This window comes from Anolis carolinensis, chromosome 5 (assembly GCF_035594765.1).
Source record: "Anolis carolinensis isolate JA03-04 chromosome 5, rAnoCar3.1.pri, whole genome shotgun sequence".
In the NCBI taxonomy this organism is placed as follows: Eukaryota; Metazoa; Chordata; class Lepidosauria; order Squamata; family Dactyloidae; genus Anolis; species Anolis carolinensis.
Window position 1 is genome coordinate 12,577,398 of NC_085845.1, and position 12,110 is coordinate 12,589,507.

The following is a 12,110-nucleotide window of genomic DNA, read 5'->3' on the forward strand; positions in this document are numbered from 1 at the left end:
TCCTTGGGACTTATTTAAAACCTTTTTACACCAAAAATGGGGACAAACTTTTATGATTGGCTTTTTGAATTAGAAGAGCTGTACTAGTAACTGAAGGGTGACATTAGTGATATACTTACTATGGGAGTAAAAAAAGCAAAGGAGTCAAACCATCAGACAGAGAATGTAAGGCTCATAGAAAAGGCTTTGTTGTTGTATGTGTAGTATATTTTTAGTGGTATGGGATACATTAATCATAGTAAGAATGATTCTTAAAGACTGCATTGTATTTGTTGTCTATAGGAATCATTGTTATAGACCAGGCATGGGCAAACTTCAGCCCTCCAAGTGTTTTGGACTGCAACTCCCACCATTCCTAATAGCCTAACAGTCCAAAACACCTTTTTACTCTCTATGTAGCTGATGCACAGTCATGTCGGTTGGATTATGATCATGGCACAGTTGTGACGAAGGACCCTATCACTTAAGGCAGGGATAGAATAAGTTCCCGCTTTTTGCTCTTTTTGCTCAGAGAGGAGAGTAAGAGTTAAAATGCTATACTAACATTGTCACGGATGTCTAATCAACATTTTGTTTCAAAATTTTCGGTTTTGGACATTTTGTGGAGCGACCCCATCCCTCAAGACGGCTGTAAAGTGAATGAAGACAGAGGAGGTGGCTGTTACTTTGGCCCCAATGTGACACGAGCATTCCTGCAGAAGTACAACCTACAGTTCATCATCCGTTCCCACGAGTGTAAGCCGGACGGCTATGACATCTGCCACGACCGAAAGGTAGCTTAATAGGATTGCTACAATGCCATGTTGTTGTTGTTGGGGTTATGGCCATGTGAGTGAAAGAAGAGGAGACTGTTGAAATTTCCACATTAATGTATCATGGCAAGTGGCTTTTAGGACTCTTCCACGCTGCACAATTATAGTACTATGATTCCGCTTCAATTGGGACAGTTCAAGCTTGTGACACCCCTGGCTGCAAGAGCACTGGAAACCAATAAACCGAGGCCAATAATCAATCTAATATCTTTATTAAGGAAATGAAGAAATGAAACAAAAACAAGCAGAAGATATAGTTCAGCAATAGACCTTTTGGGAGAGGTCAAATATAGTCCAATAATATATTGTCCAATGTCTGATATTAGAGTTCAAAGTTTGTAATCCAAAAACCGAAACGCACTCAAACTTCCAAGTAGTTTGAGTGGGGAAAAGTCCAAGTCTTCTCTAGAGTTCAAAACAAGTCCGAGGCAAGGAATTGTAGACAAGGCTGTATACACGACACGACAAGGCAAGGCTGGAATCACAACAAGGCAAGGCAAGGAACACGGCTGGACAAGGCACGGCTAGGCTGGAAGGTAGTGGACTCAAACGCGGTCCACACTTGGCTGGAAACGAAGTTATCCCTTCAACTGACACGTTGACTCCGCGCTGGCTAGTCAGTGCACAGAACTTTTAAAGAACTTCGAATCTTCCCTCAGAAAAGGTGTCTCAAATGCTCTTTTCCCAAGGGAAAAGAGCTAGAACAACATCTTGGCCAGATGCAATCCTCCCTTAGAATTCTCAGGGGAAAATAGGTTAATCAGCAGATTCCCTAGCTGCTAATCGCGCGCTTCGTCTCCTGCCAGCTTTCTCCTGCCTGTTAGTTTCCACAAACATCCTTCTATCAAAGGGAGGGGAACTGGGAAGAGAAGACTCCGTTTCAAGGGCCTTTTTAATGAGCGTTGAACTAGAATTGTCAATAGGGAACATCTGGATTAGGGCAGAGTCTTGCTGAATCGGCACAAAATTTATTTCCTCATCACTGTGGTCCACAATGGAGTCAGGTTCATGGCCCAAGGGTCCATGGGACATCACAAAGCTTGGCTTTGCTGCTGTAATTGTCAGGGTGGTGTGGGTGATGGGATCGGGAGTTGAATCGATCATTCGTCACCCTGACTGATTTGGTGAGTCAGTTCTCTCCGTCTGCTCACCCAAAAGACCACTTTATGCAGCAGCAAACTGGCACCAACAAAAAATGACAGCTGAATCGTTGATTTACTACTGATCCCAGCAGGTCTAATTACTTTATTATACATATATACAGTCGCTGAAAGCCATAGCTCTCCGCACAGATGGCGAGTCTTGGCTGTTATCTCTACAAAACTGGCACCTCCCGCATTCCTCAGTTCAAGATAGTTCAAACAGAAGCCCTGACCTATTGGTCCTGTGGGCAATCAATCAAGCAGGCTTGTGCTTAACCCTTGTGCTGCTGGAATGCTTTTCCGGAAAACACCCAACAGCTTAACTTGATATAACATTTCACCTTAACAACAGAATACACATAACAGTAATTGCTGCAACTCATTCGCTCTACTGCTATGCTCAAGAAGCTTCTGAGCTGCTAAACTGCTGCTGTTGTTGCTGATTTATTTTAAATGTTTTTTTTTTAAATTACCCAACATTATATCCCCAATGCTTTTTTAAATTTATTTATTTATTTTATTTATTACACTTGTATACTGCTACTCCCAGTTTGGCTGGGAGCAGTTTACAGAAATAGATTAAAACAATACACTTAGCTTTAAAATAACAATAAAAACAATAAAAACAATAATAAAAACAACAATAAAAACAGACATAGCCCCGAAATTTTCACCCATTGAAAGCTTGTCGGAAGAGCAAGGTTTTGCAGGCTTTCCGAAAGGCAAGTAGGTCTCGGATAGTTCGAGTTTCAACTGGCAAGGCATTCCATAAATGAGGGCCTACAATCGAGAAGGCTCTCTGCCTAGTGGAAGACAAATGATAAGTCCGTATGTTAGGGACTTCAAGCAAATTTTGGTCTTTGGACCGAAGTAATCTCTGGGGTTGGTAGGGGGATAAGCGGGCCCTCAGGTACGCCGGCTCCAAACCATGTAAGGCCTTAAAGGTTAGTATCAGTATCTTGAAAGTAATCCGGTATTCAATCAGTAGTCAGTGCAGCTGTTGTAGAATTGGGGTGATACGCCACCTCGCCGGCACATTTTTAACATTTATATGAAACTGCTGGGAGAAATCACAGGGAGGCATGGAGCGGGGTGTTATCAGTATGCTGATGACACTCAAATATATTTCTCTATACCTTCAGAAACAGCTTTAGATAAGGATAGTGTCTCATCTAAATAAATGCCTGGGGGAGATAATGGGCTGGATGAAGAGAAACAAATTGAGACTGAATCCAGACAAAACAGAGGTGCTTGCCACCAAGGGAGGATGGAAGTGTGTCAACCAGTTCTGGATGGGGTTACACTCCCTCTGAAAAACAGTTTGCAGCTTGGGAGTGCTCTTGGATCTGCCTCTCCAAACATCAACCCAGGTAGATGCGACAGTCAGGAGTGCGTACTATTGGCTTTGGATGATACGCCAGCTGCGAACCCTTCCTAGATTTGGAGAACCAAAGATGCTAGTGCATGCACTGGTCTTCTGAAATGCACTGTACATTTAATACTGTTAAGGATGTTTTGCTGGGAAAAGAGAAGGTTAAGAGATTACATGATAGCCATTGTTTAAATATCTGAAAGGATATTGTTTAGAGGAGATTGGAGGCCTGTCTTCTGCTTCACAGAGCAATGGATTCACATGATAGGATTCCACTCAAACATTAGGAAATATTTCCTGATGATAAGAGCTGTTCAACAGTGGAACATTATGTGTTGGAATCCATCAGAGTCTCCTTCTCTGGAGGTTTTTAAGTAGAAGTTGGATGGCCAGATATTGGGAAGGCTTTGATAATATATTTCTACATGGCAGATTGGGGTAGGACTGGATGGCCCTTGGGAGTCTCTTCCAATTTTATGATTCTAATATACAGTAGAGTCTCACTTATCCAAGCCTCGCTTATCCAAGTTTCTGGATAATCCAAGCCATTTTTGTAGTCAATGTTTTCAATATATCATGATATTTTGGTGCTAAATTTGTAAATACAGTAATTACAACATAACATTACTGCATATTGAACTGCTTTTTCTGTCAAATTTGTTGTAAAACATGATGTTTTGGTGCTTAATTTGTAAAATCATAACCTAATTTGATGTTTAATAGGCTTTTCCTTAACCCCTCCTTATTATCCAAGATATTCGCTTATCCAAGCTTCTGCCAGCCCGTTTAGCTTGGATAAGTGAGACTCTACTGTACTTGAAGGAATTGGAAGAAAAAAGTTTTACCGATATATGTGACATTTTCATCCGGTAATGGGAGGAGAACCTTCATTTGCAAACTAAAACTATTGCAAAGATTTTTGTGATCGTTTGGGATTAATTTCTTTTCCAAACCAGTATGAAGTTAGATGTCCTAGTATATCTAAAGATTCATATTATTTGTATTTGTATTGCAGTTGATGTCATCATCATGTAAATTTCTAAATAAAGGATTAAGGATTATTGTATCACTCTGAACTGCCTTGAGTCCCCTTCTGGGTATATAAATGCCGCAAATAAAAAAAAGCAAAGTTCCATAATGTGTGGGTTTTGGCAACTGTCGGTTTACTGCTTTGAGGATTGTTTTGTGCCATTTGTACATCACTGTCCTATTTGTGTTTGTTAGGTCATCACTGTTTTTTCAGCCTCGAACTACTACACAATGGGCAGTAACCGGGGAGCCTACGTCAAAATGGGACGTGATTTGATTCCCCACTTCATCCAGTACCAAGCCGGCAAATCAGCACGTAGACTGACCATGACTCAAAGGCAAGACTCTTCTCATTAGTGAAAAACCCACATGGTTCTGCAGATAGCTGCAGAGGGTGATAAAGCAATGTAGTTTGGGGTTACTGTTGTGATTATGATGCATTGAAAAGCACTATTTTTTTTATAAAGGGCAATCAAAATACTAAAAAAAGTGTGCAAGCTTTCAAGTTCTCCATAATTCATCATTAAGTTAGATGATACTAAAATAACAAAATTAATATTGGAACACTTTTGATAGAAGCCAGAAAAACCTTTGAGGCATATTAACGAGGATGGAGGCTGGGTATGCCAATGGGCGCTTCCAATTTTTGCATGCATGACTACATGGCAAAATGTTCCACTCTTCTTAACAGGATCAGCCGAGTGGAAGTGTCAGCATACCAGGTGTTAAAGGAGAAGCTGTTTGCTCACAGGTCCGACCTCACCACTGCATTCAGGCGCTATGATAAGAAGAACACAGGTAAGGCCCATACCTTAGGCCTAAACACACCTGGCCTTGTCTGATAGCATTGCATCAGGGGTACCTGATTCTCCTTCTTTGGGGGTCTTAAAATAGAGGTAGGTGACCTCAAGGACTAGTCCAGCAAGACAGAATTGGCGTAATAACCTCTTTTTCTTCCATCTTCATTTGTGGATCTAGGAATCTCCAGGGCTTCCAACTTGATTCTGTGGTTAACTCCTGGAGGAGAGTCATGTTGGAGGGCCTAAAGATTCCTAGGGTGACTTTGTCTCAAGTAAAACAAATCACATTTTTAAAAATTCACAATTTTTCACTTTCACGGAAGCCCCTGTGGCCTTAACCCTAGGGATTGTGGAGGGCTGATGATCTTCGTTGGGTCTATTTTAATGGGGACTCATAGTCCTGCCAACCTAGCAGTTCGAAAACATGCCAATGTGAGTAGATCAATAGGTACCGCTCCGGCGGGAAGGTAACGGCGCTCCATGCAGTCATGCCGGCCACATGACCTTGGAGGTGTCTACGGACAATGCCGGCTCTTCGGCTTAGAAATGGAGATGAGTACCAACTCCCAGAGTCAGTCACGACTGGACTTAATGTCAGGGGAAACCTTTACCTTTACTACATAGTCATGTTTAGATTTCAATGCAGTACCTTGTCAAGCCAAGCAGCAATATAGGCAAATAATACTTTTGACTTCAACTTTGTGCCCATTCAGAAGACTTCGCCTCAGTTTTTATTCCTGTGATAATTGGATTTTGCAAATTTTGGCTTGTTGTGGAAACAAGGATTAATGATAAAGCTTCAGCGGCGACACCTTTTCCCCATTATCATAACCCTTTTAGGAAAAAATGTCCCTTCCGAGGGGCAGATTTCTTCCCATTGTCTCACATGTCCCTAACCATGAGTTGTTTGTGAGTTGGATGTTTGTAACTCAGGGACTGCCTGTATTGGTAAAATAAGATTTCCTTTTGATCTAACTACGGTTACCAAAGTCCTATGTTCTTAAAATGCTGTGTTGACATTCCCGTCCTAACAGGCCTGATCACATTAAACGAATGGGCAAATGCTGTAGAGTCTGTCCTTCAGCTGGGGCTTCCGTGGCGGATGCTGAGGCCGCAGCTGGTGCCGCACCTGACCAGTGGGAAGCTGGAGTACAAGTCGTGGCTTAAGGACATTGTGACGGAGCAGCGGTCAGCAGTCCAGGAGGTAACAAATGCTGGGAGAACTTCTGGTGGTTGCAAAGGAATGGAGAGGACTTGGGGACCAATGGTGTCTATGTCAGTAGTGCAGTGAATTCAGCTCAAACTGTACAAAAGCTATCCAAGGTGCCAGACCTATAGGATTCATCACCTTGGAGAACTCATTCAGATGAAATCCAGAGTAAATCCATGCTGCTGTGACATGAAAACTATGATCTAAAATATGGTGATCGGTAGAAAAATGTGGGGAGGTAATAGGAGCATTTAATGAATGACGTATTGTCATTATCATTACCATTACCATGATTTATACCCCACTTTTTCTCTTTAAAGAGACTCAAAGCAGCTTATGGTAAAACCAAAACACTACAATTCAAACCCTAACAATATTCAAACGTTTAAAAGAATGAAATATTTAACAGTCTTAAAATAAAGTTAAGTGAAGATGCTTGTATTTCAAGAAAGATGTCCTAGGGTTTTCCTAAACCAACGGTTTTCAGACTTTGGTCCTTCAAGTGCTTTGGACTTCTAGCTCTTAATAAAGCCCAGCAAGTTTGGCCACTTGCCAGACTTGGGAACTGATGTCCAGAAGATCTGGAAGACTTTAGATTGAGAACCTCTGTTTTAGGCCATCTTTTATCTTTTGCAACTTCTGCTGACCTTCCTTCAATCCTAAATTGATATTTCTTAAGGTCACTGATGTCATTTCCCTCTTTTCACACTCTTGGAGAGGACACATCTTTACTTTAGAAACAAATACAGTTCCTTACATCTTCACTGGAATGACCACAATGTACATCCTATAATAGGCACCAGCTTCCCTATTTTATTAAGTAAATAAGTCTTTGCATAACAGTTTTAGAGGTAAAGGCATCCTGGTATTTCAGAGTCTACCAACAGTGAAATAGAGAACCAAAAAGGGAGTTTAATAGTTTAAATGATCATCTTGAATAGCTGAGTGTCAAAGACGCCAGGTACGTGTAAGGAAAAATGCTGATTGGGAAGTGGATGCCTTTTAAATAGGTATGAAATGCCTTTTTCTTCCCAGTTCAAGCCATAGTTAGGGTATGTGTATGTAAGAGAAGGAGAGAAGGAAAATCCAAATTTGAGCTGTTCGTGTTTTATACACATGTACATTTCCCTGTATGTATATGATCATACTTTTTTGGTTATGTTGAGGGTGTAAAATTAATTCCTAGTGCCCCCGGTGGCACAGTGTGTTAAAGCGCTGAGCTGCTAAACTTGCAGACTGAATGGTCGCAGGTTTGAATCCGGAGAGCGGAGTGAGAACATGCTGTTAGCCCCAACTTCTGCCAACCTAGCAGTTCGAAAACATGCAAATGTGAGTAGATCAATAGCTACCGCTCTGTAGGTGCCTACAGACAATGCCAGCTCTTCGGCTTAGAAATGGAGATGGGCACCAACCCTGAGTCGGGCATGACTGGACTTAATGTCAGGGGAAAACCTTTACCTTTACCTTAGTGCATACAATGCTCTTCTATTATGTAAATTCTATTGAAAAACATCAAGATATTTGTGGATTTAATTTGTGAATGTATGCCTTCAAGCAATCCCATCCTTGCAACACCATGAATGTCATATATTTAATTTTAGGCAAGGAATACTCAGAGGCAGTTTTGCCAATTTCTTCCTCTGAAATATAAACCTATAGCACCTGCAGTTTGTTGGCAATCTCCCATCTAAGTACTAACCAGAGTTGACCTTCCTTAACTTCTCAGATCAAATTGGATCTGATACCTTTAGGAGATTTAGGTTTTAATTCTATTAGTCTCTATTTGTCATATTTCTTATACTGTAGAAGACATGACTGTATGAACATCTGTGAAACCACCTACCACTGAGCTCCCTGGAAAAGACGAATCAAACCACTGCCCTATAAATAGAGGGAATATAATTTAAGAGGTAGCTCTCCCTGCACCTTTTACCCTTTTTTATGCAAGGGACTAGTTATAATTATTTTTCTAAAAGGTAACTTTTGCGACTTTATCTACAAAGCTGTACATGTCTCTTCCAGCGGCTACAGTCAAGTTTGCTGGAAAACATTTACCGAAACCTCTCCAGCCTGGAAACTATCTTCAATATCATCGACACTGATCATTCAGGTAAAAAACCTTAAATTTGTAGTGCTAACACCCGTCTTTGGATTCGGCGGCCAAAGCTGTTCTTTAACAAAGACGAGGAAAAAACTGTGCCTTCGCTCCAGGTGTTCAAGCCACATTATCATACTGTCTCTCACCAAACAGATGTTTGTAAAAGAGAATAAATGAGTAGTAGTTTATTAAGACAATGAGATCACACATTAACCCCTGGGCTATTTTCATTATTTTCAGCTCCCTGAAAGGCTTTTCAGTTCTTCCCCTCTAGCTGTCCTTTATTACAGCTTATCTCCATCTCTACGCCATCTTTCTACTTATTGGTCCAAGACGAATCTCTGTGTAGCATCTTTTATTTGCTATAGACCAGGCATGGGTAAACTTTGGCCCTCCAGGTGTTTTGGACTTCAACTTCCACAATGCCTAACAGCTGGTAAGAAATTGAATTGTGGAACAAATGCTACGGTCAGTGAAGGACAAGAGGGATCCTCTCTCCTCTGCAGGAGTCTACCGGATACTATGCAGCTGTGGACAAGTCTACATAGGGACCACCAAACACAGCGCCCAAACACGAGTCAAAGAACATGAAAGGCACTGCAGACTAAGTTAACCAGAGAAATCAGCCATAGCAGAGCACTTGATGAACCAGCCTGGACACAGTATATTATTTGAGAGCACAGAAATGCTGGACCACTCCAACAACTATCATGTCAGACTACACAGAGAAGCCATTGAAATCCACAAGCATGTGGACAACTTCAACAGAAAGGAAGAAACCATGAAAATGAACAAAATGTGGCTACCAGTATTAAAAAAACTCTAAAATCAAAACAGTAGATGAGAACCAACACTCTGAGGGCAGAGGACAGCTAATGACTAAACAAAGGATGCCCCCAGGCAAGAGACAAAACCTTTCCAATGCTAATTAGGGTGATTAACTGAAACATTAATGCTGGCTTCCCAGTGACAAAGGACTCTTGCCACACCCTGGACTCTACACAGACATATATTCTTTCCTTTCCTTACCTAGTTTATCCATACCTCACAACCTCTGGGGATGCCTGCCATAGATGTGGGCGAAACGTCAGGAGAGAATACTTCTGGAACATGGCCACACAGCCCGAAAGACATACAACAACCCTGTGATCCTGGCCATGAAAGCCTTCGACAACACATTGAATTGTGGAAGTTGAAGTTCAAAACACCTGGAGGGCCAAAGTTTGCCCATGTCTGGTCTGTCTAGAGACTAAGAAAGAAAAGGAGTGGAAAAATAGGCTCCTCAAGAGAGCAGTCTTTCTCTGCCTACCTGCAAAATGGCTTTGGCACTATATATAATGCAACTGCTTATGGATTAACAGGATTCTGGCCAAAATGGCCAACAGTGTAAAGATCACATTAATCCTATTCTGGTGAAAAGATATTACTAACATAAAAAGCATGGCTTGGTTATAAAAACCCATTGCAAGCTAGACCTCTTGGTTCTGTTATTAACAGATAATCTTAGCTGATGAGTCTGAAAGATGCAGTCAGTTGTAAATCTAAATGTGTTGCAGTTAGTATCTCTCTCTCTCACCTCAAACGTAGGAACATGTACTTTTATTTTTCCCACCATGTAGGGCTTATTTCTCTTGAGGAATTTCACCAGACCTGGAAGCTGTTTAGTGACCATATGAATATTAATATCTCAGACGAAAGCATCAGTGACTTGGCCCGCAGCATCGACTTCAACAAAGATGGAAATATAGATTTCAACGAGTTCATTGAGGCATTCCGTCTAGTCAGTCAGTCACCTCCATGAGGAAACTGGAAGAACAAGCTGGCGGGGCTTCTAAACCCAAAACAGTATTTCTAACTTATCAATGTGCCTCAGAATCAAACAAAAAGGATGGGCTACTGAACATAAAGTTTAGTGTTCTTAAAAGTAATCCATTGTGGCTACAGACATACTCATATGATAAGGACTAGGACAGGAAGTGGAAAACCTGATTCCATCTCAGTGTTGGATTTGTTTGAAAGAATGCAAAGCTTTCAGACTTGTGTTATATTTCCATGGCGAAAGAAAACCCAGACTTTAAAAATATATAAGCTTTTCATATTTGTAGACCATCTTTTTTTCTAGTCTCTACACCAGCTAAAGAAGAGCTTTCCAAACATTTTATGTTGGTGAGACATGTTTTAGACCCTCATCATTTTACGACAGTCATTCGGTTTTAATAGCAAACCAGAAGTTAAACCAACCCCTTAAAAGAAATACAGGCATATATATAAATTGTAATAAGGAAATGTATGAGGACACAACATCTCTCATGAAAACCTTTTATATGTTTTAAAACATATAAAACATATGGTTTGTAAGATAACATACATTTCCAAGATGTTTGTACTTTCCTGTTACGTCCACATGACACACACACTGCAGCCGACATGCTAACGTGTGGCGATACACAGTTTGGAAAGATGAGCTATATTTGACCAAGACAATATTTTAACTTGAATTGGCAAGTTGAAGATTTTGAAACTTCTGGCAATTTTCAAGGAATAGCAAAAATAAAGGTGCTAATGCAGCATTAATTTAAAACATTCTGATCATAAAGCACTCATAATGGAGCACATTCAAGTTTGACATCCTGTTGATGATCTACATGGACAGACACAACTACTGCAGAAGCTGTTGGACATTTTTGTCCACGGTATAATAGTTGCACTGTTTAAAGCTGCAAAACGTACATACGGTAAATCGTGCTTTTGAGCTCGATTTTTAAAAAATGTAAATATTTGTAATTTTAAAAGGTGGCAACTGCTCCATTATGTATGGGGCCTAATTTGGGGGGTGGGGGGTTGGGAGGTGGAGGCAGATCAAGTTTTTTTTTATTTTTGTACGATGAATAAAACCAAAGCATAAATAAAAATGCGAGATGCAAAGAATGACGCTGGGAGGTATTCACCCTATTCAATTCCAAACTAAGCTGGTGATATTTCTGGTTTTGGGAAGGCTTTGGCGTCCTTATTGCCTGCTCTCTTCTTCAGCTGCAGGATTCATGAAATCAGGTCTTGACTCCGCAGGTGTCACTGTCACAGCTTCTTTTATAATAAACTAGTGGATGTACCTGGCGTTGCCTGTGTTTGCATTTTCTTTGTGGCTCTTTCTTTTCTTCCTCCCTTTTCCCTCATACATCTTGCTTCTCTATTTTCTTCCTTTCCTCTTCCCTTGCTTTCCCTCATACAAATTCTCCCCTTTCCTTTCATTCCTTTTTTCTTATTTTGTGTTCCCTTTTTTAGTTCCCACCCTTTTCCCTTCCTTTCTCTCCGGTTCTTTCACTCTTTCATTCCCTCCCTCCATACCTTTTCCCCTTCACTTTTTCTTCCTTTATCTGACCTTTTCTTGGAAGTCAGTCTCTCAGCCTTAGAGCAGTGGTTCTCAACCTGTGGGTCCCCAGGTGTTTTGGCCTTCAATTCCCAGAAATCCTAACATCTGGTAAACTGGCTGGGATTTCTGGGAGTTGTAGGCCAAAACACCTGGGGACCCACAGGTTGGGAACCACTGCCTTAGAACAAGGCGCAGACACACACACCCTGTCCAAAATATAAATCTAATTTCATCTAATTGCTTATTTCCTTATGTGGTAGATCTCCAAATGGTGGCT

At 41.0% G+C, this 12,110-nt stretch overlaps 1 protein-coding gene across 6 annotated transcripts in view; it reads left to right on the forward strand.

Annotated features, from left to right (window-relative positions):
• Positions 1 to 11,577, forward strand: part of ppef2 (protein phosphatase with EF-hand domain 2) — a 34,954-nt gene extending 23,377 nt beyond the window's left edge. For 4 of the 6 annotated variants that reach the window (XM_016994138.2, XM_062981219.1, XM_062981217.1 and 1 more), the window contains 6 exons: positions 587 to 773; positions 4,551 to 4,693; positions 5,047 to 5,153; positions 6,190 to 6,359; positions 8,388 to 8,475; positions 10,083 to 11,577. In XM_016994138.2, coding sequence (XP_016849627.1) covers positions 587 to 773; positions 4,551 to 4,693; positions 5,047 to 5,153; positions 6,190 to 6,359; positions 8,388 to 8,475; positions 10,083 to 10,264 — 877 coding nt within the window. In that variant the 3' untranslated portion in view covers positions 10,265 to 11,577. The remainder of the gene's footprint in view (positions 1 to 586; positions 774 to 4,550; positions 4,694 to 5,046; positions 5,154 to 6,189; positions 6,360 to 8,387; positions 8,476 to 10,082) is intronic. The other 2 variants (XM_062981221.1, XM_062981222.1) reach the window with 1 other exon arrangement.
• The last annotated feature ends 533 nt before the right edge of the window (positions 11,578 to 12,110 follow it).